Here is a 27077-nt window from a genome sequence, read left to right on the forward strand (position 1 = left end):
TTCATAAGATTTGACGCTCCGTTCCTTCCAGTAACGTACTTACCAAGAACAGCGCCATGAAGGCATCGGCTAGGAAAATAATGAAAAGAAAATCCCTTATTCTCGGCAATAATGTGGAGCCGCCATATCAGTAGAAACTTGAGTATCGAGAGGACTTTTGGATTTTGTAGATTTGTATAAAAAGTATACACAAGTACCCCGTCAGCCAGCAATGGATAGTGTCCGAAGACGACCCACAGACCCACTGACCAAAGTGTCGACTTTTAAAAAATTTAAAAGGAATTGTTAAACTGGTTCTTTTTTTTTTATTAGATACATAAACAACGAACCATTTGTTTCCGTTTTCAATTTATCTATAAAGACGATCAGGTATTCTGTATAAAAAAATATTCTCAAGAGAAAAACCAAACAGCCAATTAATAGTCGCAGTACTTAACATGTTTTCAGGAATTTCAGGTAGATGATGAATTCTGAACAGGATTCAAATAAAACACTGATGATTTTTATTTAGTTTTTACTTAAATACATAGTCACATTGTGTCTCATTAATAACTAACAAAGAAATAATAACGGCAAACACCGCTCAAGTACGGGATTTAATTAGAACTAGTAGTAGGAATACCTACATTGACATACCTTAGAATAGATACAAGAGTAACTAACAACTTCAATAATGACTAGTAATATATTGCATTTTTGAGACATGTATAAAAAACACCTTGATAATTAGGATTGGAAGTTGTCTTGCGTTGTCTATCATCACCACTAATAAACGCACGAAGAAAATCACAATAAATCATACGATACGACATCATTCATCTCAAAAACAGGAACAAGCGAGTATAAAGCAAAATAAATTACAGATAAATAAAGAAATGCGATGTAACGAAAAATAACTAGTGATTTGATGCCCGATTAGATGAAGAAATGCAAAATGTGCCCAAAATAAATGTCCAATCCAATTGGCTAAAATTAAAAAGCGGGTGTGTAGTGTGGTGCGGGGTTCGTTCGTTCGCGGAGGCATCAACTCTTGGGCATGCCCTGCGGCGTAGCGGTCTCCACCATCTTCTTGTACTTGCCGACAAGCTCGGGCAGGTCGTAAGCGATGGCCACGTCCAGCCGCGTGATGGGGCAGCCTCGGAAGTACGTGCACGTCGCCGATAGCTGCTGGAACTCGAACAGGGGATTCAACCGGAAGAAATCCCGGTACGTCTCGGGGTCGGGCAGGTCGTACCTGTGTACAGGAAAATATTTTATGAAGATTTTTCAAAATTAACTTCTTGTTGCTAAATAAATGATAGCGTATGCATTGCCTCGGATAAATAAACTAATATGTTACCTGGAAATATTGGTGAGTGTGCTAAGACCCTCATAGATGTGGTAGTTCTGAGGGTTTTCAATGATGGCATCGGCAATGATCTTCCTGTTGCCGAATATTGTCTTGTGGTTGTAATACGTGGTCAGGTAGCAGTCAACCATCTTAGCGTGGTTCCTCACGCGAACCTGTTGCAAATAAAAACATTATTAAATGGAATATTTCTAGTACATGATGATGTGCCACAAAATTCAATTTATGGAAACATTTAATTTATCTCCTATTACTATAAACTTTGCCGATATTTATTGCGTGAAATCTATTTCTTTCTTTTGTTAACAGCCACATGCATCAAATAACAAAAGACAGTTTACTCACAGCGAATCTCCTAGCGCTTGCGATCTTATTCTCAATGCGCTTATCGATGGCTTGCCGCAAGTCCCTCAGGAGTTCTCTCTCCTGGGCTTGCAGTAGACGCACTGGCGCTCCGGCCTCATACGGCATGGACCACAGTGACACCGTGTACATGACGGGTGGCTGCGCGGAGCTCATCAGCGGCGAGATGTTCCAGATCAGCGCGCTTTGCACGCGCATCAGTTCCTCCGGCTTCACTGTGTCGGCCTTGTTCAGCACGATGCGTGTCTAAACGGACAATGGGTAAGTTACAATCAAGGAATTTCTAGGATTGTTTCCACGTTATTTAAATCGGGACTTGGGGAACAATCAAAATCTTTCGTGGCTCCTACTTTATGAAGGGAAGAATGTCAGACTGAAAGTCCACATTAGTGGGTAACTAAGTTTTTGTTACTATGTGTTCTTAATAATTATTCCACCATCCCTATTTAGACTTGTATAATTAGATCTTACCAAATGAATGCTCCTATTTATAAATCCTACGTGGTCGCATATCGATAATTCGTTGCATTGTCGATTAAAATATACCTGGCAGTGAATTCTACTCGATCATGAGTTGATGACAGATATACTATTCACGCATACTTAATACTATGGGACGAATGCTGGCATGCAAACGTATTTCCTCTTAATTATAACGGGTCTGCAATATTCATCTTTCATACTTTAAAAAATATATCGTGTTCTTCGTTTTAATGTGAATTTGAGAAGGGCTTTACATAACGGAACTTACCTGAGACTCCCTGCCTTTGAGTTGGTCGAGTATAGCTTCAGTCTCGGGACCCACGTCCAGTTTGGAAGGATCATAGACCAGGAAGATGATGTCGGCGCGGTCGATGAACCACTGGCAGGCGTCGTTGAAGGGGAATACACGGGACACTTGCTTCCTTACTTCCAGTATTCCAGGAATCTCCACGATATTAACCTGGGAACAGACATTGATATTTCATACTAAGAAAATTGGAACAATCTGCTTCCTATATAATTCGTCGTGTTTGATTTATTGCAGTCTCCATCATCAATATTATAAAACAAACCTTTTCTAATATTTTGCTGGGATATCTCAAGCCCCTCAGACGCTCTTCCAGACCTTGACCGAATTTCTGAAGACCGGAGAAAGTCCAATCAGCTGCCAGCTGAGTGCCGTCCAGCACTTGTGGTTCTTTGCCGTGCATTAGAATGTTGAAATATGCAGGTGATGGTTCCGCCCCTAAAGATAACAATATGACGTTATAGAATTAGCCCTCTTTATACATAAACTGGTAATATTAAAGGTGTCTTACCAGTTCTAAGAGACCATTCAGTAAACTCCAGCCCCGTTAAGTAGTTCAGGATGCTAGATTTTCCACCGCTCCACGGACCCATGAAGAGTACCAAAGGCTTCGAGAATATCTCAGGATCGCCAAAATGCCTGTTACTCAGATCCCTGTACTTGTAAAGACCTTCTAATGGTTTAATGGAGTTCTCGTATAACCTCTTCAAATCTCTGAGCACGATGTCGGCAGATTTTTCAACAGTTAACTCATCTTCGCTCGCTTCTTCATCTAGCCTTAAAATTTTGGTAATATGGTCACGAGATCTCAAGTTTTCAGGAATATCAATAGTCTGTAATGAAAATTGTAAGCATTAGTTTTATCTAATTTCTTATTAGATTATACAATGACTATTTAAAATTACAAGTTTTACTCAGGCGACTATAGTAGGAACATGAAAGTTACATAATTATGTATTGCCATATCTAGGGATAGAAGTTAAGCATTTCTAACATGTCTATGGGTATAATTCTAAAATCTACAGTACGTTATACTTACAATTAATAAATCTTCTTCAGGCGCTCCTTCCTCCTCCGAACCTTCATCTCCAGCAGCTTCAGCCTCTTCCCCGGCTTCAGAGGCCTCCTCGGACTTGTCTCCATCTTCCTCCTCCTTGCTATCTGCTGCAGACTCCTCCTCTTCTTGCGACTTGTCTTCTACCCCTCCTTCAGCTTCTGCAGACTCGTCTTTCTCTTGCGACTCATCTTTCTCTTCTACTGACTCCTTATCATCGGCTGCTTCCTCAGTATCCTCTCCAGAATCGGCTTTCTCTTCACCAGACTCGTCTTTAGCTTCTCCTGAATCATCTTTGTCTTCAGTAGTTGTGTCTTGGTCTTCGTTCGATTCATCTTTGTCTTCTGCTAAAGCATCTTGCTCGCCAGATTCGTCGGCAGCTTTCTCTTCGCCAGATTCGTCATCTTTAGCTTCTTTCGAGTCTTGCTCATCGTCTGCGTCTTCTTGAGATTCGTCAGCCTTTTCTTGAGATCCATCGTCTTCTTCTTGTGTCTTACCGTCATCGTCTTTATTTTCGTCAGATGCGTCTGCAGCTTCAGCAGACTTGTCGTCGTCATCTGCTTCTTGACTAGTTGCTTCGGTTTCTTTGCTATCCTCTTCCTTCACTTCCTGGCTGTCTTCTTCGGATCCTTCTTGGGATTTTTCGTTACTGTCACCCTTGGTCTCGTCTTCAGCTTCTTCACTTTCTAAAATTATGAAGACGTATAATTAATATTAAGAGATTTTATACAAACTTGGACACAAACTGGAAAATTGTACCAAAACAATATTGTAACACTAAGTTTGTGGATGCGTTTTAATAATTATTATTAAAGTCACAAAGTACTTCTTTGTTAAATATTCGTATAATATGACAACAATGTGGAAGAGGTTAAAACAGCATTCATAAACAAGCAGCTAGCTAATACATCTTTATTTAGGAATCGCATTCCAGAGCAGATTTATGCTAAATATAGTGATGCCCACCTTGGTTCGTTGTTTCTTCTTCAGCAGATGCTTCGCCACTGTCTGCATCACCAGCCTGTTGTTCCTTGCTGTCCCCATCGTCTGCAGCCTCTCCCGAGTCAGTGTCATCAGCTTGTAACTCCTCGACGGACGCTTGTGACACGTAAGGCTCGTCAGCTATTTCTACTGACGGCGCATCGTCTTCCGCGCTATCTGCCGCTTCTCCGCCATTTTCTGCTGAATTGTCTTCTTTAGTGTCATCTCCGTCGGCGACACTTACTTCATCACTGTCGTTTTTTTCGGCAGAGTCTGTAATTATAGTTTGTTTTGTTATAAATTAATCCTGATGTGCTTTCTATTTGTGTTTTATTTGTGCATTTTTATGCATATGTTCGACCTAGGTAAAACAGGTGGAGTCCACCTGGTGGACTATGTACCGATCAGTGTATAAAAAACAATTCAGAAAATTTATGATATTTTTTCTACGCTCATTGTTATCGTTCTTTCAATAATGGGATGTTCTTCACTATTGAAAGTTTCTTAAAATATAATTTTGCTGAACGTTAAATGTTGACTTGCCAAAGTCCATTTAAAAGTCTATTTATGATACATCCTGCTCAGTAGATTTCATCGTGGATATTTCATTTACTTGTTACTCACGTTGTTTGAGTTGTGGGTGATCGCAAGAGTACCAAGCGGATATAATATCGACTATCCAACTACACTAACCCAGTTTCAAAATATATTGCTTACATTTATCAGTTATTGTGTTCTTGGAATTTATTGATATATTCCACAGAAACTTTGTTACTAAGGCTTACGTAATGATTCATCAGTTTGGTTCGTCCTTGACTGTCTGTCCAGTCGTTTCAAAGTCGCGATTTCAGTTCGTCCCATCCCTGGTTTGACGCTCTCAAGTGAAATTCTACGTTGCGTGGTTTATAAATAATTGTTTAATTTTAGATGGCCCAGCCTCAATACGTTTTAGAGGACAATGACTATAAAACAGCATGTTAATAATTCTTACACATGCCCCGAATATAATAATTTTGTAACATATCCTAGACGTGTTGCGCAAAGCTTCGTGTAGCTTTATTGCCTACAACAATGATGTGGATGGTTTGGCTGCTTTCCTCTTTTCAAAAGGGCAGCAACAACATATTATATTTTGCGTGCCATGTGTGTGGTGATTGTAGTGTTCTATGGTTTAATATAATGATCCATGGCGAGAGATCTAATCATCTTCGGATCTTAAAAAATCAGTCTTGGAATTATTCTTTTGATATATCTAACTATGTGTTCCTCTATTGCATAACTTTTCTTTCTGCAAGCCGTCATTCACACATTCACACTAGTCTTTAAGCACAGATGAATGAAAATAATTAGGTACAATGGAAAAAATATATACGGTGACCTAGAGTCGGTAATATCGATGACGCGCGAACGTTACTGCAATTAAAATAGATCCGACATCTCAACACCAGCAAACTCGTGTCAATCCGACAGTATTCCTGGTTCCGTTGAGGTCACGTTAAATAAAGTTTACTACACGTTCATCACGCAAATAGTAGCTGAAAAAATGCGAATAAGCAAATTTGGACGCGATATGCTTGATTTTCAGAAGATCATCGAACAAGAGGATTTGATTATCAGAAAAAATGTTGGGCATGGTCAAATATTTTTACTTACAAAGGAGTACTAAATTAGGTACTTAGATTTTTTTTGAAATCCTTCATTTTATTAAATATCGGTAGGTTTTAGCGCCAAACATTCCTGTATATTTTACCTACATAGTCCACTCATTAGTTGGTTGAATAAGTGTTTGTTAATAAACGACAAGCAGTTTAAATGCTTTTACCTGGTTCCACATCTCCTGACTCCAGCTCCTTGAGAGCTTTTTCGATGTATGGCCGGCATTGTGACTCAGATGGTACTTCGTCGTCGGCTGGAAAAATAAGCATTAAATTACATACATAAAATCCACCGGTAACAGCATCTACTATCAACTACTTATGTAGGGTATGATGACAGTTGGAAGAACAAAAAGAGCTCTATCGAAATTTTACAAGAAATATAATAATGTGTTTGAAACTCTTCTCTGAAACGGGATGTGTCTATTTTATTGTTTCGAGTACAAATAAACCTTTAATAAAAATTCTAACAGCGGTCTAAATTCGAATTAAAATAAATAACGTGCCTCACAAAATTCGTTTGTGACTTCAGTCTTCAGTCAATTTTTATGTTACCTACTTTTTCAGAGATTGTTGGCTGAATATTAATTTCCCTAGCCAATCGTACGGAGATAAATTGATTCACCAACAAAATAAAGACTATATTAGAAAAGGATCGAATGAGTCAGCCTTGCGTTTATCCACGTTGCGTCTGGAATGCATGGCAGCATTATTAAAGCGTGTTTTGTTAAACTCAATCTTTACCTCTACAAATTTCGGAAGACAGAAAATGAGTCAGTCATACCTACCTGTCATTTTCAACCATGATTGCTACATACAATAGGCTAGTTTCCTAAAAAATAATAATTAGTCCGTCTTGTAGATTGTCCAAAATTAAGCGATACGTATTTTTTCTTTTTTAAATTGGATCAGAACTTGTTAAGATATAGCGTGATAAAGTTGAGTGTGACGTCACAAGTTGCTACAATTTTCAGGACACTGTGACGTAAAAGGCCCCCACTCCTAATTTTTGAAGTGTATTATCTTTGTCATTTTATGTTTAATTAAAAAAAGAAAAAATACGTATCCAATATTTTTTGATTATCTAAAAAGCGGACTAAATATTATTTCATTATTTCGACCCTGGACACTACCCTATTGGAGACCATAGTTGCATTTCATATCGAGAGACATAGCCCAGTAGATGAGCTCGTTGAAATGGCAATAAGCCGGCCATGTCTCACCAAGGATGGCTGATAGAAGCTCCATCGCAGAATAGGACGGTTACCAACGAAGTGGTCAGATAAAGATTCAGCGTTGGAGGTCTTTTAGCCAAGAATTATAATGATGATGAGACCAGACTCATACCTCAGACAAAAGGGAATCTTAGTCATTTATAACATATTTATTTTAGTATAAAAACTGGAAGTCTGCAAACTAAACAAACCGTGGAGTATCGTGTTTCCAATTAGGTTTGAAGCCAATGAAAAATAAATCTCTCTATGTAAATACTTTTACGTTTACTATAACTAACGCCTAATTTAAACATAGTTGAGAAAGGGCATGGCATGAGGTAAAGTATACCTAATTAACATCATATTGTTATTATCATCTTTGAGATTTTGCTCATGAGGTGCTCCATTTTAAACAGTTTATGAACTTCATAGGTTTTTCATCAAAAGAACCATCATTAAATCAAAATTTATTGTGCTCGCTTGCGTCATCACCAGCTGTAGATACGTCAAATATGAATCATCTTCATTTCTCATCTTTGCTATACTTCTGTCTATCAAGGGTATTACCTACAGTTCATTAATAATTATTCAATCCATTAGCCACCTTCTTATCGTTTCATTATAATTTCTGCTTGTTTATTTTGTGCAGGCCACGTTATTGCAATAAGTCAATGTTACATGGTTTTAGTACCTACAGTCTCTTTAACATTGGAGTGGTTTGAAAGCGACACAAAAATAATAACAGCACTTATCTTTTTCTCATTCATTAAAATGTAATTTCAAGCGGAAAGTAAAATTATAGTTGAAAGATATGTTTGAGTCTTCTTGAATTTTCACATTAGTATTTTCACCGAGCGGTTTATTGCCGGCCTTGGTGTGTCGCTCTTCAAAGTAGAGCTGTTTGTGTTTTATGTTGCCTGCTATGCTAGCTGACATTGACTTACATGTGGCTGCCTGCAGCGAGTGAACATACAAGCCTACTGAAAAATGTATAGCAAATACTTTCTACTGTATCCGCAAAGGTGTTTTTGGGAGGGACGTTTGAGATCTGATAGGTTTAATTGCAACAGTTTGGGGACGTGAAAGGCAGATTTTTGATTTTTTCCTCAGTTCACTGGTACCTGGGTACTAAATAATCATGTGAACAGTATTTCAGAAAAATGTGCCCGATACAAATTGAAGAACAGGTTAATTTAAATTTGACGGTCACCTAAAGAGTTACGCTACTCTAGGCGGTCTAGTTGGACGTAAACCAAATACTGATTTACTGTCTTATCTGCATTAAGAAACATTTAGTTCTTAACTTTGGGTATTATGTACGGTTACGAGAATCGAGAGGGTACCATGCAATTATGACGTGACCTAGATCCATGTCATACTTTTATAATGTCGTCACGATCCTATCGTTTTTCACAAGATGGCGACGCACAACGACAAATCCCTGTATTTCTATTTACGTATCTAGCTTTGCGATGTAACGAAGCGGCTGGCGGCGCTCTACCTTCACTCAAATCAGCCCGATAAACACAGCAGAGAATAGACAAATCCTGTTTATAACTCGGTCACTAGATCATTTTGTCATACAAAACTTCACCTAAGGTTATCGCCAAAAATAGAGCACATACGTGAGCTTTTTACATAATTTCAGCGCAAGTTACGCCGAAAATAGCAACGATGTAGTGACGCAGAGTTCGAGCGAAGATGTGCCGGCTCCCACTCTGCGAGCGGCGGCGGCCTGGACTCACCTCGCACCACCGCGGCACAAGCCGACACTGCCAACAACATGCACAGCATTATCCTCCATAGCGTGAATCCTTTGCTCCACATGTTGTTCAAGTTAAGCCCGCTGTGCTGGGCTATCAGTCATTTGCACACACACTCGCGCACCTGGTCGGCCAATCTAAGGACGTTGTACACATCTACACTGAATGAGCGAATCCACTTAATTCGTCGGCTAACACGACTCGCATTCCCACAGGAATGCAACTCGGGTTGAGACCGTTACCATTAAACCGCGGTTAATAATGACCGAATCGAAAGACGAGTAGCCAAATAAATAAAGTAGAAAGACATAAATTGTTAAACGACAACTCTATTATTAACCGCGTTTCAATGGCTAAAATATTGGCTGCAGCGGCAAGCGGTACGCGACACTGCACGTAAAGACGACGGACGTACTCTATTTCCGGAGACAGCACAGCATCGCTGGTCGGAGGGGTACTGGCGAGAGCGCGAGGCTCTCCCCGCGCCGGAGCTTTCAGCGACATTCAGCGCGGTGCGCGTGCCAAGCGCAGCCCACGACACGCGGCGGCGCCCGCGCTTCCAGCCTCAACTACCTGGACGCCTCAATAAAGCTTATTTTGTTTATAATCCACGTGTTCCAACTGTATATTATTGTAACCTGCAGCTGGTCTAATACTCAACATCTTGTCCATCATAACGACATTAAGAGAAACAAACGATTAAAAATAAGACTCATCACGTTATAAGAGACTATGCAAATAATTTCGAAAACCATTTTTGAATGGGAGAAATAGCTAATAGTCATCATCAACCCAACACAGTTCCAAAGTCCAATCTGAATATTTGGGAACTAACCAAACGCTTTTCCACAAGATTTTCAAGAGATACGTTATTCAATTATTTCAGGAGGCAATAGTTTTCCGCATCACTGCGCCGATGACGTCTGCCGACGTTAATTGTCATTTAATTTTGTCTTAGATTAGATAATATACAAAAGGAACGGGCCAAATGGCTTTGAATAACGTAATAAGACAAGCGAGATGTTGGTTGCGTTCACATAGCATTAATACTTGTCGACGTACAAAATCTGTTGGCTCGTGGTGAAGCCCTGCTCGTGGTGAGATCCACCGTTATAATATATCAGCATGTCGCTTGCGAAATTACTGCACTTGGTGCAGTGACATCCTCAAAGCCATTGCCTACGCAAATATAGTTTTCATTCGCGGCTATTTGTAGATAGTCCTTGTGCCGCAGGTGTCATAACAACACTTACCTACTGGTATATATTTTCGAGGAAAGACTCATATTTTACCTGGAAGGCAAACTGTTAACTCATAAATTATGAAAATCATTTCATTATTATACCTATACTATTCTGTAAATTCTAGACATAACGTCGGAAACTCGGAAACGTCTGACAAACCATCTCTAGGGGTATTATGGACACTTTAACTAAGTAAAACTAAACATACCTATCTCAAACTAAATCATATATTATGAACCCTTGTGATTTATTTTATGGTTTACCGATTTAATTACCTTTCAGTTATATAGTATTTAATGGCATTATCAAGAGCCAAACGCCGCCAAACTATTATCGGTATAATTACACAAGTTGACAGGTTTTCTTTGAACATGTACCCAAGAATATAAATGCCAACCACCTCATAAAATCGAAACAATATTCAACAATCGTGCGGCTGTTACTATAACCACGAGCTCCTCTTTTTCTTCTTTTTGCCCGGTTCCCAAGTTTATTTTGGGTCCGCAAAGAAAGTCTTCCGCTTCCATTCCTTCCTGTCACTTGTCATACTCACACTTACTCCCTTCTTATTGCTGTCATCTTTCAGGCAGCCCATCCATCATCTCTTAAGTCTTCCTATAATCTATATTCATACTCAGAGCTCATGCTACATACCTGCTTCCTTAGATCCATTCATATAATTATCATAACTAAGGTTCCCAATAGTACCTCAAGGAGTACCTCAAGGAACAGTCCTAGGTACCATTTTTTTATTTTTATATAGACTGAACGTTTCAAAACCCCCAAATCTGAATAGGTATTGGCAGCCCCGGATCTAGGGGGGGCCAAGCCGGGGCCCATGCCCCGGGCGGCAAATACAGGGGGCGGCAAAATCAGATGGCTGCCTGATTTTAAATCCTACATCACAGAATACCATAAAGTTACCTACCTACAGGGCCGTCTTAACCTATGGTGCAGGGTGTGTTGTATGTCTCAGGGGCGCCCCACCACCAGGAAATTTCGAAAAAATTACACCCGTTTGATAAGGAAGTTCCATTGTATCATGATACTGATAAGCAAAGTTTCTAAAAAAGTCACCTTCGCTTTATTTAATTGATCATTTTGATTATTTTTCACTTTTAACATCCTCCAAATAAGTGAAAAAATTCTCGCTCGCTAAATGACAATGTATGTGCTATTTTTCTGATTGTTTTATTATTTTTATTGACACACCGAATCAACGAACACAAATGGCACTCGCTCTTATCACGGTTTCTTTTTATTTGAAAATAATTCCCAGTTAAATTTGTGAGTCTTTAAACAAATAATTTAAAAAAGTTCGTGGCTTTACAGTGTACTTAGTCAAAAATATTATTTATGGCGTCCTCAAAAACAAAAAAGTTTGCGCTTCTGACTGCTTGTTACTTTACAGCGCTTTTTAAAATATATTAACTCTTTGTGTCCCAAAATTAAAAAAAATTGCGCGCTTCTTTCGCTCGCGCAAAGGAGATGGCCAAATTTTCATAGAAAAAAAACCCAGAATCGACAGCAATGAAATGGTTACCAATAGGTTCTTTATGATAGACCTTTGATGGTGCCAAAAAATCCAGACTGAAATCCATGGGGTATAGGAGCTATTTCATATTATCGCAAAAATAGGTTATGTTGAATATATGTTGATTTTAAAGATTATTAACATCAAGGGACATAAAAAAGCAAAGTAAACTAACATTATACAAGCCACTAGTAACAACCCCATAGTTTCAGAGTTGGCCTGGTGATTAAAAGGTCTTGTATTTAACCACTCCAGATACGATTAAGCACCGACCTTACCTACTTGGAGAGGTTTCGCAGTTACATGCAACCTTCACAACTGGCTATGAAATGTTTTTGGAGAAATTGTCTTTGAAAATCGCGCCATGTGACATTGTCAAATATAACAAATGACTTAGCAATGTAAAACGGTCCAATCACGAGTCTGCATTCAACTTCTAACGAACATCAAACAGTAAAAGTAAACTTTTTTGTGAACTAAAATCTTGATCGAAAAAACGTTATAAAAAGAGAACCCCATGGTTTTTAGATGTTTTGAAATACTTTTTAAAATCCACAAATTATACTGAATCCAATCATACATATGAAGTTCCTGTCGACTCTGGGTTTTTTTTTGGCCATCTCCTTTTTACAATAATTGCATTATTCTGTCTCGACTTTCATAACTTAAACCTGGCCAACAGTTTGATCCTACAATGATTTGGACACTTTTTTTAAAGTCATTTACCTACCAAAAAAGTGACTTTCGTTGGTGAAAATAAACATAAGTAGGTAGGTAGGCGGGGCGGAATTTTTCAGTTTTTGCCCCGCTTAAAAAAAATTGAAGATCCGGGGCTGGGTATTGGTATTGCTAGAGCCCTATCTTGGAGAGCAGGTTAAACCTGTCGGCCCTGCAATTTCTCTTACTACATTTTATGTAGTCTGTGACCAGATTGCGAATTAATTTCTATTCAATTTTGACATTATTAAATTAGTAAGGCGGCCAACTTTATAGTAAGTCATTGCGGGACACCCACCCCTATCCGCAATAAGAATTAGGATTTGTTGGAATTGTTAATGGTGTACTTAAATTAGAAACAAACAACACCACTACCGAATTAACATTTATTTTTAAAATCATATTTTTCACATGAGTGACATTTTTTTAATAGGTCTGGGTTTTGGTTCAGAATGTCCAAAAAGTTTTCACAGCTGCCCATATTGAATTTTATAATTAGCATTGCACGTAATGTTTCTACTTTTAGTGAAGACTTTTCGGATGTCCATAAGCTGTTCATTAAGGAAAATTCACGCACACATGCATACAATTTTTGCCTCATTGTCTATGTTGTGATTGTAGGGCGACACTCCATCTAGACATTTATATAATCAAAGACTATTGCATACACTAGCGCTCTTTGAACTTGAGCCTTTTTTGTCTCTGTCTCTCTTGCACTTGGCGCGCGAAACAAAACAATGAAAACTCCGGGAAACTCACGTAAACGCATGCGGCATGAACACACGGACGCACGCGCGCAGCCGTACACACACACACACACACATGCTTGATGATACACTGCCTGCGGTAGCAACGGCGCCGCACCGCATCTCGTCATTCGTATTTTGATGTGGAACACCTTTATGCGAGCAAAGCGATGGGAAACGAGGAATGCGGGACATGCGGGACGCCTTAGACGATTTGCGGGACTATTTTATTAAATATTGCAATGCGGGATTGCAACTGTCATTACGGGACGGTCCCGCAGAATGCGGGACGGTTGGCCGCCTTATTAAATTATATAGGGATAATTATAGAATCCTCCAAATTTTACTTTTAATGTATTTATCTATGGGCCATTCGTAATAAAGTTTAAATAAATAAATATTCCTTCATTCTCATAGCCCGGTGGGACAGCAATCTGACACGACCGGAGTGATGGTGCAGGCATAACGTGCTCTCCGATGCACGGGTGTATCAATCGCCAACTTCCAAGCTCCTGGTTGCTTTGTGAAAAATTCTATCCACAAAGCGATTTCGGCCCGACCCGGAATTCGAACCTGCGAACTCGTGCACAGTAGCCGCGCTATGCGGCAGCTAGCCCAACGAGGCAGTCAATATGTACAGATGTAAGTAGGTACAGTTTTCATGGAACATACACAAACTTTGGCCTCATGGAATTCTTTGCAGAGACCCTTTTTAGGTTTCAGAGGGTGACAGAATGAGGGTTTTATAGGCCACATGTACACTAAGTCTCGAGAATTCAGTTGTGGAATATAATTAATAAAAAAAGACCACAATACAAAATTTAAAATCTTAATTTATTACTTACAACTATTATATTACCTAAGAATTAAAAGAATCAGGGAAATACATTTATTTCTTTTACGAACATGGGGCAGGGTTTACTGGAGTGTATGTATTGATATGTTGTCTTATGAAACTAGGTATTGATTGTCTATAATAAAGGACAATTTTGTAATTAACACAGATATAAAAATGTTTTACAGAAATCAAGGTGTTTAACATGAATACAAAACAGCATGTTCCTTAGTATTGGCTTTGAATTTCCAACATTTTAAGAAATTTACAAGAGCTATGTCCTACTGGTCTTAATGATCTATTATGATAAGTTCGTCTATACTCCAGTCTTCATAGGAATGATCCGGAAGGTACCGTCTTATGATGATTGGAATCTTGCCATGCTTCAGTTCTTTCATTGCTATTTGTAGAGGATCTGTCTCGCCTTCCAGCTCCACCATTACTGGGGCACACATCGCGATTTGTAATGCTCTTGTACCTGGAAAAATAACATTCAAGTCATGTAAACAATAAATAATATAGTGAACTCAGTATATTATCATTTCAGTATCTATAATTTGAAATACTTATATTCTTCTTTAATTTGGTGGTAATAAGCGAAATACAGTATTCGAATTTCAAATCATCAAACCATAACCTTACCTAAAACTCTAGCTCGTTCATATTTAGTCATGTACCGCGTAGTGATGCGTTTAGATTTCTCGACGCCCCCTCCAGCTTGACCTGGCGCCAGGCATTGGACGTAACCTTCTTCCTCCTGCTCCTCAGTTTCCTCAATGTTGTCATCTTCCTCAGCGATGTCGTCGTAGTCTGCTCCCGCGTCCTCTGCCTCATATTCCTCGTCAGCCATAGTATTTAGATCTTATTAACAGTCGAAGTAAGATTAAAATAGCAGTTTCTTGAATTAAAAGGTGTTTGTTTTCTGTATTTTAGAAAACAAACTAAATTTTTTGAGGTTAGCTTTATAACCACAGAGCACTTGTCGAATTAAGAACATGACATTGACAATAAATAAGGATTGACGTAGTTTCGTCAAGTTTCGTGCAGTCTGCGCGTTTCGCAGCAGTTCTATTTTTGTTAGTTATGTTTAGTAATTAATGTAAAATGATAGTTAATATGGTTTTTATATTATATTGGTAAAATAATTAAAGATTATTATAATTAGTGTTATGTTATAGATAGACCATTTGATATACTTCACTGTTAAAAGCTACAGGTACTCGGGTGACAGGCTATATTTATGTAAACCGCGAGAAACAAGCAGTGTCAACTAAATTAGGCAGTTTTTATTCAACATGTTCTATTTTAATAATATTCTTTTGGATAACGGTTGGTAAACCGTAATTGGTTCTAGATTTTTATGAACGCACCCATATTCTTTTGTCCATTGCTCTATGGTTAGTTCTCCTTGTCGTTGGGTTATTGGCAGCCTTTCCTTTTCCGGTTCTGCATCAAAGCTGTAACCATGCCGGTGTGTATTTTTATTTATCTGACTAAAATATCCAACTGTGTTCAATAAAATCACAAGTTTTCTGTGTTCGTTATTGTTTGGCGATAATTCTGATAGTTTGTAACAGTGCCTCCTAACATCGCAATGGAAACTCGTTATCGTCGAAACAAGCGGATACACATGGCAGTGCCTGACATGTCAGATGAATAACTAACAAAAAACTTACGGATTTATCTTACTGTTTTAAAGTCTCGTGTGGATTGTATAAATCTCTTTATCCCAAGTGTTTTAAGCTCCCAATTTTCCAAAATAAAAGTACTGCGAAGTGATAAAATAACCTAAATGTGCGTTTTCGGTTTTTCAGCTCGCAATTGATTTATTGCATCCTTCTCCCGCGTCGGAGAAAAGGAAACACAAGTTGAAGAGGCTGGTGCCACATCCGAACTCATACTTCATGGATGTCAAGTGCCCTGGCTGCTACAAAATCACAACTGTTTTCAGTCACGCGCAAAGGGTGGTCGTATGCGCAGGTTGCTCAACGATCCTTTGCCAGCCCACCGGTGGTCGCGCTAGATTAACGGAGGGTGAGTTTTTAACCTACAAGTCTATATCTAAACTAGCCAAAAACAAATGCTTCATCAGACCTGACATACAGGTTAATGATAGCACAGCAGAGATTGCAATTTGTGGAACTTTCTATTATAATTTCACCACATTAATACATACACTCATAAGTCATCATAAACTCATGATAAACAAACTAATGTTATTGATATGACCGAAAACCTTTATTGCTATATTGCAATCATACTAAGATTACTTCAATAAGGGATAATCATCATTGCATACTGTCGAGGAATCAATATTAATAACTATTTCAGGAATAGAAACTAGTTTTGTGTACAGTTATCCACATGGAATCAGTGATTCATATCAAAACATAGTGTAACACTTCACTGAAAATGTGAAATTACTATCTAATATACTTGAAACCAAATACATCTTAAGCCAGGTTGACGGTTCATGAATAAAATTGTTATCATTAACTGAATATGCATCTCTAACAACATCTAGAGTTATTCGGGTTACTCTAACAACATTATTTCAAAATCTATGTGTACATTGTGCAAGACTGCAACTTGTATTTGAATTGCATTTATTGTGCAATCATAATAATTTACCCTTTGTGTGCAATTAGATTATTGCCCTTCATAATTATATACCACTGATATTCCAATTCTATTGTTGTTCCGATAAGTGTTATTGAACTGTCGATATTTTTATCTTCACAAACAATGTAAGCAGATCATGTTTCTTATTGTAAACACATGTTTTATTCAATGTATTCATATTGTATTATTTTCAGTCGCTTCTTGTAAAGCACTGGTACTCAGCTGAATCCGGTTAGACTGGAAGCCGACCCCAACATGATTGGGAAAAAGGCTCGGAGGATGATGATGATGTTTTATTCAATAGATTTCAGATTAGATAAATATTATAGTGAAACTGAAATCTTGGAGTAACAACACTGCATTTTGTATATTTGATGCCGAAAATTGCATTAATTCAATTTAGCGAGCAGATTGCAAATTTGGTTTGCAGAATATTAAGATTTACCAGTAATGGAATATTTGCAGATCAATAAACAAATATTCTAGCTATAACTGGTGAAAATAAGTTTTATTGATGCTAACATGTTTTTGTTTGTTACAGGATGTTCGTTTAGGAGAAAACAACATTAACTATTCCTGGAGAGAAGCCCTATTAATTTAAGATTCTTTTATTTCCATTGTGAGACGGAGAGATATTTTACAAAATTTGTTAAAATGGATCCAGATAAGCTCTACCAATAAAAGGCTTTTTCAAAGGGAATGTTGTGGTTTGATTCTTTTAAATAAATTTAACAATACTGTAAATAATGTTTATTTTCTTAGAACTAACTGCATTGCACACTCCTTCCAAAAATATCACATAGTTAAGGAATATCCCCCATATATTACTTGAATATTTTAATGATTATTATCAATTGGTAAAATTCTGTAAATGTATAATTTTAGCTGGTGTAAGCTAGCATACAATATAATTATAAGCTAGCTCTAAATATGTTAAACTTTACATCTATTCTACCAAAAAAATATATCAAACTATTTGAGCTACATACTTCTAACTAAATCAACAAGGGATTTTTCTAAATTAAATACATAATTGTATAACTGACCATAAGGAAAATTCACTAAGGCAAGATTTTTCTGTAAAAATAACAATCTTATTATTCACAAAAAATAAATAACATGTCAATACTATAATAAATTCATAACAGTGTAGAATATAAAAAATGGTCTATAAAATGGCTAAAAAGCTGTAAATCATACACTTTTTGTAAAATATTGATGTGCCTTCACCAATTGTGCTTCAGGCAGCTCCAAATGTTCATCAGCATTTTTAATATCTTGCTTGATTGCTTCTATAAGCTCGTCTAAAGAGTTGAAATTCTTTTCTCCTCTCAAATATCCGACTAAGCTCACTTTCAAATGTGATCCATAGAAGTCTTCATCAAACTTGTGCATGACGTGGGTTTCCTGTAACAAATAGAAGTCACTTATAAAATTTTCAAAACCAATAGACCAATTATAGGTACATTCAGTACAGTACAGTATTCATAGGAGATACATTAATATTAAAATAGGTAAAAGAAACGGAAACTCATATCCCCGTGACGCATATCAAAAGGGCATGAAACCCAAATCTTTAATGAGGTGTTCAGTCTCAAACGATAGTGTAACCTCGTGGTACTTCCTGGCCGCGCCACGGTCGCGGTTAGTAAACGACGGAGATATGAGGGAACAAACATCCGAATTTAGAACCTCCTCCTTTTTGGAAAGTGGGCTAAAAATGGTGCAAAAGTCATTCATTACCTACGTGACGACCAAACAAAACAGGTACCAATTTTCTGAAATTGTTGTAGGTACTATTAAAACATGTAAGTCAAACTGAAGCATGGTCCTTTCCTTTATCATGTGGAGGGGATTCATGACCCCCAAGGGGCCTTTGAATCCGCCTTTGGTGTACCACCTTTTTTTCAATTAAGTATTCATATCCTAATTTAACCTGGTACTTATCTATATCTACCTACATGTAGGTAGGTACACATACGTATTTATTTCAACAAAATTGCTACACAATCTAACATAGGTAATTGGCACATGTTAGGTAGGTACCTACCAAGTCAATATTTACATACAGTTTTGATAACGATTAATGTAGAAGTAGATAGACAATGGCATGCACTGAGTGACCTAGCTAGTAACTACTGCTGATTATTTGTGGAGATCCACTTAAATATTATGTGCTTATTCCTACAATAATATGTGTTAAGTTAGTGCAAGAAGAATCATTAAATAATTAGCTTATCACTATCAATACATATTTGAACAAAATATAATCGATAAATCAATGAGAATATCTGAAAACTCGATTTGTTGTACAGTCAGCATCAAAACTAGCTGAACAAACCAAGATTTTCAAAGGTGTCTAACTAAAACTTAACTTAAGTTTGTCCAGCTACTTTTGATGCTGACTGTACCATAATTACTAAATACTTAGGCAAAATAAAATTTAAAGATATCATCCTAGCACTGCATCCTATCCTATATAGGACCTCTAAATTCTACTAAGATTAAACATGTCCATCAGGATTGAGGAGCCACTTTTTGTATCTTAATGAAATTTTGTACTTATTTAGTAGTAAGTTAAAAAGTATTGTAGGCTCAATCTTGGAATTTGTAGTATAATAGTTCAAAAGTTATATGAACACAAAGGTGGCTCCTCAATCTAAATATTTGAACTGAGGAGCCACGTTGGAACACAGAAAGTATACGATGTACATTCTTGAAAATTTTGTATGATTTAGTAGTAATTGAGCGCAATGAGTACTAAAAATTTAATTCCAGTACCTTTAATATTTAAGAAGATACAATACTTTTAATGTGGCACCTTAACCCATACAATGAAAGTGTGAATTCCCATGAATCGTAAGTGGCAAATTCAAATTACACCCCATAAACATTTAGTAGTAAGTGTGTCTGAATTTGTAATACATAAACAAAGTAGTAAAACTGAGTGAATTTTGTTAAAGAACGTATTTTAAGTGGCTCCTCAATCCTGACGTTTCTGAAATGAGAAAATGCTTGAGTTACCTGAAATCGGAATGAAATAAAAAAAATTAAGACACTAACATTTAGTATAAATTTCTACTAAATATACATGCACAAATGAAAATTGTATGTATTCAATATCTGATAAAAAATCATCTTTTCCATATTCCTTAGGACGTCGCCATCAAGGGTGACCATGTAATATGAATAACATCAGGATAAATAGTTCTCAGCTTTGCCGCCGTGCTCTCGCTGTGGCCGCATATTGGGCTGACATATGTAGTGTAGTCTCAATATATGACATGTCATCGACACGAAAGAAGAAGAATCTTTGCCGCAAATTTTTTTATTATATTCTTTATTATTTTTTATCTCTAATAATTTGTCGTTCTGAGTTCCTCTGTATGATCTTATTTTCATTTAGTACAGCTGACAATTTTACTAAATGTGCATGATTTTTCTAAAATGTTTTGATGTAGCAAAAATGTTCATCAATCAGTTATTAAAACTGCAGTATCAGTTTCCTGAACATCACTTGGAAAACTTGCTATTCAAAACACTGACAAAGTTTCTACTAGGAATTAGTCCAGAACAAGGTTTTAACGACTTACTTAGCAATTCTCCAAAATTAAAATTAAGAATGGATACGCATGCTTGGCAAAGCCTTTTGATGCTAGTAATATATTCCAGTCATCAAAACCTTTTCAAACACATAAAGTCCTTAAAACCAAGATTTAACATAGGTGCCCGCTTTTTTGCAAAAGAGTGTATTTTAAGTACCCTCAGTGGCAGTTGTGGAAACTCTTTACCAATATAAATAAAATACGGCCTAACACCGTTAAATATGGCTGCTATAAACCGTTAAGGAGTTCCCTAAACGCACTTTGTCTTTATTGTCAGGTCTGATATGGTACTCATAACATATTTCGGTGTAAAGATCTCGTCAATACGAAGCCAATGAGCCCAAACACTTGGCAGTTGCTAAATACCGATACGGAGTTCCGTTGATTTTCTGTCGCCTCCGTCATCAGGTAAGATCCAAACCTTCATAATCATATCACGAATAACCTGTTAGCTATGGGACAAAACTGCGAGTAGAAAGAAAAAAAAATCATATCAGTCCAGGCGTCTTCGAGGTAGCGAGTAACAAAGAAAATAACAAGTGGCTTGAGAACCCGCTCCTTTTTTTAAAGTCGGTTACAACAACGCAGCAAATATCTGTTTCATATGTAATGCTGTCATTATTTTAAAAAATGGCAGTATGGTCGTAACACTTTAGCCTGCTACACCGCTCCAGCAATGTTGAATGACAAAGCAAGTTTATTAAATACTTTATTAAGTAAGGTTATTAAATACTTTTGTATTTAATAATATTTTGTCATTCAAGAGGCGGAATAGCCATAAATGTGTATGCCAACAGAGGTTTAATAAAAAAATAGCGGCAAAGCTGAGAACTACCTATTTATCCTGATTTTTATTCATATTACATGGTCACCCTTGATGGCGACGTCCTAAGGAATATGGAAAAGATGATTTTTTATCAGATATTGAATACATACAATTTTCATTTGTGCATGTATATTTAGTAGAAATTTATACTAAATGTTAGTGTCTTTATTTTTTTTATTTCATTCCGATTTCAGGTAACTCAAGCATTTTCTCATTTCAGAAACGTCAGGATTGAGGAGCCACTTAAAATACGTTTTTTTACAAAATTCACTCAGTTTTACTACTTTGTTTATGTATTACAAATTCAGACACACTTACTACTAAATGTTTATGGGGTGTAATTTGAATTTGCCACTTACGATTCATGGGAATTCACACTTTCATTGTATGGGTTAAGGTGCCACATTAAAAGTATTGTATCTTCTTAAATATTAAAGGTACTGGAATTAAATTTTTAGTACTCATTGCGCTCAATTACTACTAAATCATACAAAATTTTCAAGAATGTACATCGTATACTTTCTGTGTTCCAACGTGGCTCCTCAGTTCAAATATTTAGATTGAGGAGCCACCTTTGTGTTCATATAACTTTTGAACTATTATACTACAAATTCCAAGATTGAGCCTACAATACTTTTTAACTTACTACTAAATAAGTACAAAATTTCATTAAGATACAAAAAGTGGCTCCTCAATCCTGATGGACATGATTAAACAGCGTTCAAATAAACTCATTCTACAGCCAAAGGCACATTTTATAGCTTGATTTCCGTTATTTAGCTATCTAATTGTGTCAAGATGAGCATGTTAAGCACCTACCTACAATAACTACCGTTTGATTTCATGTGTGAGTTAAAGCAACCAGTTGTAGGTATCTGTGTGTGTGTGAAATAGCAATAAAATTATACGTTTATGATTATTATCTTATGAAATTATACCTACTTTTACATCTGATCACTGATTTTGTGTTCCAAATGACCTGATAAAAAATACGCGACTTTCAAGACATTCTTTGATCAGTGTTATCTGTGTACATTTAAGACATAATTAGTAACTTTGAAATACGTAATCAGTGATTTTTATAACGCGCTGACATGAAAACATCGCTTCTTTTGTTTTACCTAGGTCAAGGTAACGATTAGGCATATCAAAACTGGAAAGGAGAATCACTCGCGGCGTTCCACAGGTAGGGACACGAAAAAAGTATCGATGCCTTGTGGTATCGAGTACATTCCAGTTCGATACCGATACTTTTGTACTCGATACTTTGCATTCGATACTTTTACTCAATAAGTACTTTTTCCCAGGTATCGTATCGAATGAAGAATTTAATTTAACAGCGCTTTCTAGCTCACTACTACTTATCGGTACAGGTTTCACCACTTTCAGTAGATCCCTTAAAACAATAGGAAGATATGAAAGTAGTATTCCCAAAATTATGTATATAAATTGACACGAGAATATATATCAATCCCTGCGACGTCAGTACCTTCAGAACGATTATTTTCTAAAGCAGGAAGTACCATCACAAAAAATCGAAACCGCTTATCTCCAAAAAGGCTCAACAAACTTCTATTTTTAAGTGACTTTACGGAGGAGGAATGGGATCTTTAATCTACTACGCGGGTGAAACTGTGGGACACTGCTAGTTTTTAGTATACCTCAAATAACTTAATATTGTTTCCTTTTGCTACATTTTCGATTTGTTTCATTCATTCCATTTTTCTATTATTCTATTAAATATGTGTGCCAATACCATTTGTTTTTTATGTCCTGCTGAACTGAAGTAAAACTGACATTATTTACTAACTGATATTGACCTAGAAAATGTTGATCTAAAAAAGTACTCGATACCTTGAAGTATCGATACTTTTGTTTCGATACTTTAATGAGTACGATACTTTGTTATCGATTCTACTCATGAGTACGATATCGATACTTTTGTTTCGATACCGTGTCCCTATCCACAGGAGTTCTGGACCAGTTACCTACCTACTACTGATTTTACTAGCAAATTGAAATTCTGGTTATCGCCATATTAGGGAATCTCTCAAGATCCTCTCTCAACAAGAGTCTTGCGGTGTTCCACAGGGCTGTACTCTGGGTCCAGTTCTTTATAATATACGAGTTATTTATTACTCTTGAGTTGCTTTAGATTTTTGTAGCCATACATGGCCGGAAAATTGCTTTCGGCGAATGATCTGCTGGCGTGCCTGCAGCAGAAGCTGACGTGATAGACGAGGTATCAGCTGTCCAGATCTGAGCTGGCAACTTAAGCACGGACAACGTTGCTGCTTCCAAGCTGCTCCTGTACCGGTTTCTAAACAACAGCGTAGTGTACATGATTAGACAAACTAGCTAGACAAATACAAGTTTACGAGGCATCATGACGCTGCAAAATTAGACCTATCCTGATGACATGGCCAAATTTGTGGCGACTCAAGGAATGACGTCATCTGGTGATGGTAACTGGGTCATCAACGTAAACACGAAGTGCCTTAATGGATCGAGTACATGTTTCACATCAGCGGTTTTGCCTACACTAGAACACAAAGGAGGAAGTGATTGTGGATTATGTGCTTCAAAAGGTTAAATTTATTAAGAGAGTGTAATTCCTGAAGCCTCTCCATAACATTAAAAATAAATGAAGATAAAGAAGCAAGCACTACTATGCAAAAATTATGAACCTGATCTTTAAACAGCTTTTATGAATTTAATCATCAGACATCTACATCTTATCTATAAAAGCATAATGTGATAAAATATAATGTTTGTCTCAGACAACAGCTTAATTTATTATGCACATATGTAATTAATTCTATAAAAAAATTAAAGCTGAATAAATAATGCATGATGATCAGTTAAATATGTTATATTGAAGAGATAAGAAAAAGAGCAGTATTGATTGGTTCCCATTGTGACTATCAATGATAAATACCATTTATATCAAGGACCCAATCTGCGTGAGATGCATAATTAAAATAAAATTATTGTTACTGAAACCTGTAACTGATGTCCTGAACCTTGATGTTTTTTACTGGTTTCACCTGCATCCTGTGGGAACTTCTTGGATATAATATAGCCTATGTTACACTGGAAGAGTGAAACTTCCCAACAGTGAAAGAAGTTTTCAAATCCATTCAGAAGTTTTTGAGTTTATCCATTACAAACAAACAAAACTATTTTTTCCCCTCTTTATAAAATTAGTACACATATACATACATAGGTAGATGAAACTTGAATGCTTACCACAGACATCTGCTTGTTTTGGTAGAATGGGCACCAGCCAATGTTTGCCACCATCTTGTATATTTGGCTCTGGTTTATCTGTGCCCATCCGTAGTACACTCCAGGTACAAGATCTTTGGGTAAAGACTGCACTACCTCTAGTGGGTAGTTTGCTGTGGAATAGTTCATATTGTTAGTCTTATATCTATAAAAATTAAACAGATGTTTGTCATGTGTTTTAGGAAATGCTGTATAGAGAACAACATTAAAACTTTTTGGATTAAGACTACATTAAAGTGTTTAAGCATTTTTTTATGGGGACAGTTTGTTAGCCTCAGTGTTCTTAGAATTTATGTGAAATAACTTGATGTGTAAATGTAATGTCCAACTTGCAAAATGAACAATTTAATTTAGGTGTAGTAGGAAATGGTTTAACTTAACACTATTTTCCAAAACAATCCAATAATATTTTAAGTCCTAATTATTCTTCATTTAACTTTAGAATAAAATGAAAAAAACATTGTTTGCAGTATAATTGAAGACTTAAATAAGTATTTTAATTACACTAGTAAATGTTTTACATTATTATCAAAATTATCTAAGCCCACTACAACTACTATCTACTTCAAGGCAACACTTGAGTTGTGAAACTATGAAACCTTGGAACCTATTTAAAATTACCTGTAGGGCATCCCAGGTCCTTAGAGCCTCTGCCAAAACCTTTTACAACCTCTCCTTCAAGGAATAATGGTAAGTGCTTCTGTGCCATAGCTTTTTGCGTTATACTTCTAAATATTCTTCTTTCAATAAAGTTTACCATGCAGTAATACAAGTTAAAAACCTTGGGATTAAATAAATAATGATAAAACTGTTCCAAAGTATTTGCAAAGGTAGTCAAGTAACTTCTATCAGACACTGAACAAATGAAGCACTTTAGACCGACTGTTAAGTAAGTTATCTAGTTAAAATCTTGAGTTTTATCTACTTCAAAGTCTGATCAAGATTGAAACGATGTCGATAAATTAATTTGATTTTATTGACAAATTTTGACAATGATGGATATCTTTCATAAACTGACGTGTTTGTCTAGTCTAGAGTTGTCACAATTTAGTCATTTTCCCCAGTGTCAAGAACATAGTCGATTTTGGTGACATTGCTCTTTTTTTGTTTGCTTATTATTTGTACCCTATATTTCAGGCAGATGAGACTCGATTTATTGTCATCATCGGCATTTTATTCATAAATAGTTTTTGGAAGACATTTATTAAACTAAGCATATTGGATTTTTATATTTATTTTCCATTAATGCTATGTTTTTAAGAAACGTATACGAGTACAGCTTAGATAGAGTATGGACACTGATACTATACATCTATAGAACACAGCATTTATAAATATACATGGCATAATATCGACTAAAAAAATTAAAATTTAGTCGATTCAAAAAAAGGAAAAAGTTCAGAATATTTGTCAAAAACTCGTAGTTGTCACTGGTAAAATAATCGTCTCTATCTGTCTCTATTGATACCAGGGGCTGGTCACTGCCGTACTTGACTAGATTTCGGTAAAAAATTTAGAAAAGCGCCATCTGCAATCCTCTTCCTAAAGTATTTAATATCTTCAAGTGATAATAGATGGCTCTTTAATCAAAAATTAACTTCCATAAAATATCACTAAAATTATTGAAATCTAAAAATTATTTTATATATTAGTATTACGTAGGAAATCTATCAATTATTTTTATTAAATCTGTACACTATTTTATATACATAAATTATTTTTCTATAATTATTTTTTTGGTTGGCAATAAACCGTGCCAACTGCCAATGCTGAAGTTAGAATTTGAATTTTAATGGCGAGTACAGTACATACAATTTGTGTGTTAAGTTTTCGTCCATTTAAGTGTTTTCTGCTGTTGACTTGCGTTGATTTGAGTTTTACTCATCCGCTGTGTTTTCGGTGAATTAGTGAGTGAGTTGAGCTGTGCTCCTCTGTTTCATTGTTTCACATAACTTGCGAAAAGACGCCATTAGTGTTTAGTATTATTTGCGATAAAGACGCCTTTTTTGTGATATTTGTGAAATAGACACTGTTATTGTGTTATTAGCGATTAGAGACGCTTGTTTGAGTGCATATAATCATGCCGAGGCGGTGCGAATTGGGATGTTCACACAACCCGGGTAAGTGCTTTCTTTATCAAGTTCATAGTACCTAGGGCCCGATTCTGTTAATAGTATCATTAAGTTATTAATATCAAAATTGAATAGAAATTAAATCGCAATATCAGTTTTAACCATTTCGGGCATTCTGCTACTAATATTTATAAGACCAATCGTATTCCAACGACATTCGATTGGTTGCTATTGGTCTGCCGTTTTGGTTTATAGGTACATATTACCATATTATTCTTAGTCTATATTGCCATATTGCCTCAAAGTCGTGGTGGCCTAGTGGGTAAAGAGCCAACCTCACAAGTATGAGGGCGTGGGTTCGATTCCAGGTCAGGCAAGTACCCATGCAACTTTTCTAAGTTTGTATGTACTTTCTAAGTA

General features: G+C 36.5%; 4 protein-coding genes across 10 annotated transcripts; 1 reads left to right on the top strand and 3 right to left on the bottom strand.

Annotated features, from left to right (window-relative positions):
- Positions 1 to 497: 497 nt before the first annotated feature.
- On the bottom strand, positions 498 to 9739 carry LOC124640741 (sarcalumenin). Of its 7 annotated transcripts, none has more exons than XM_047178644.1 (11): positions 9584 to 9739; positions 9151 to 9305; positions 6359 to 6445; positions 4522 to 4809; positions 3541 to 4241; positions 3013 to 3334; positions 2767 to 2939; positions 2463 to 2654; positions 1694 to 1957; positions 1340 to 1503; positions 498 to 1234 (listed from the first exon to the last, which is right to left on the bottom strand). In XM_047178644.1, the coding sequence occupies exons 2-11, from the start codon at positions 9230 to 9232 to the stop codon at positions 1024 to 1026; spliced, it is 2484 nt and encodes an 827-aa protein (XP_047034600.1). In that variant the 5' UTR covers positions 9233 to 9305; positions 9584 to 9739; the 3' UTR covers positions 498 to 1023. The 7 variants fall into 7 exon arrangements, with proteins under 7 accessions (XP_047034600.1, XP_047034602.1, XP_047034606.1 ...); XM_047178646.1 differs by having other exon boundaries at positions 9151 to 9329; positions 9584 to 9708; XM_047178650.1 differs by having other exon boundaries at positions 9151 to 9324; positions 9584 to 9703.
- Positions 9740 to 14222: 4483 nt separating this feature from the next.
- LOC124640589 (DNA-directed RNA polymerases I, II, and III subunit RPABC2) lies at positions 14223 to 15273 on the bottom strand. Its single transcript, XM_047178416.1, has 2 exons — positions 14887 to 15273; positions 14223 to 14722 (listed from the first exon to the last, which is right to left on the bottom strand). Exons 1-2 carry the CDS (start codon positions 15092 to 15094, stop codon positions 14535 to 14537), a joined length of 396 nt encoding a protein of 131 aa, XP_047034372.1. The 5' UTR covers positions 15095 to 15273; the 3' UTR covers positions 14223 to 14534.
- Positions 15274 to 15555: 282 nt separating this feature from the next.
- LOC124640590 (40S ribosomal protein S27) lies at positions 15556 to 17610 on the top strand. The gene is made up of 3 exons (XM_047178418.1): positions 15556 to 15715; positions 16059 to 16278; positions 17408 to 17610. Exons 1-3 carry the CDS (start codon positions 15710 to 15712, stop codon positions 17434 to 17436), a joined length of 255 nt encoding a protein of 84 aa, XP_047034374.1. The 5' UTR covers positions 15556 to 15709; the 3' UTR covers positions 17437 to 17610.
- Positions 17602 to 25609, bottom strand: LOC124640588 (riboflavin kinase). The gene is made up of 3 exons (XM_047178415.1): positions 25207 to 25609; positions 24547 to 24698; positions 17602 to 18273 (listed from the first exon to the last, which is right to left on the bottom strand). The coding sequence occupies exons 1-3, from the start codon at positions 25343 to 25345 to the stop codon at positions 18061 to 18063; spliced, it is 504 nt and encodes a 167-aa protein (XP_047034371.1). The 5' UTR covers positions 25346 to 25609; the 3' UTR covers positions 17602 to 18060.
- Between the last annotated feature and the right edge of the window lie 1468 nt (positions 25610 to 27077).

The sequence above is a fragment of the Helicoverpa zea genome, chromosome 21, assembly GCF_022581195.2.
Source record: "Helicoverpa zea isolate HzStark_Cry1AcR chromosome 21, ilHelZeax1.1, whole genome shotgun sequence".
NCBI classification, from domain to species: domain Eukaryota; kingdom Metazoa; phylum Arthropoda; class Insecta; order Lepidoptera; family Noctuidae; genus Helicoverpa; species Helicoverpa zea.

Bases quoted from the DNA above. Each gene is read 5' to 3' on its own strand.
- LOC124640741 (XM_047178644.1), bottom strand. From the start codon at position 9,232: ATGTGGAGCAAAGGATTCACGCTATGGAGGATAATGCTGTGCATGTTG. The intron at 4,810-6,358 runs GTAAAAGCATTT...CTATAATTACAG, and splicing joins GTCAGGAGATGTGGAACCAG to ACTCTGCCGAAAAAAACGAC. The intron at 1,504-1,693 runs GTGAGTAAACTG...TATTTGCAACAG, and splicing joins CAAGCGCTAGGAGATTCGCT to GTTCGCGTGAGGAACCACGC.
- LOC124640589 (XM_047178416.1), bottom strand. From the start codon at position 15,094: ATGGCTGACGAGGAATATGAGGCAGAGGACGCGGGAGCAGACTACGAC. The intron at 14,723-14,886 runs GTAAGGTTATGG...TTATTTTTCCAG, and splicing joins TGAACGAGCTAGAGTTTTAG to GTACAAGAGCATTACAAATC.
- LOC124640590 (XM_047178418.1), top strand. The intron at 16,279-17,407 runs GTGAGTTTTTAA...TGTTTGTTACAG, and splicing joins TCGCGCTAGATTAACGGAGG to GATGTTCGTTTAGGAGAAAA.
- LOC124640588 (XM_047178415.1), bottom strand. From the start codon at position 25,345: ATGGTAAACTTTATTGAAAGAAGAATATTTAGAAGTATAACGCAAAAA. The intron at 24,699-25,206 runs GTAATTTTAAAT...ACTATTCCACAG, and splicing joins GGACCTGGGATGCCCTACAG to CAAACTACCCACTAGAGGTA. The intron at 18,274-24,546 runs GTAAGCATTCAA...TATTTGTTACAG, and splicing joins AAAACAAGCAGATGTCTGTG to GAAACCCACGTCATGCACAA.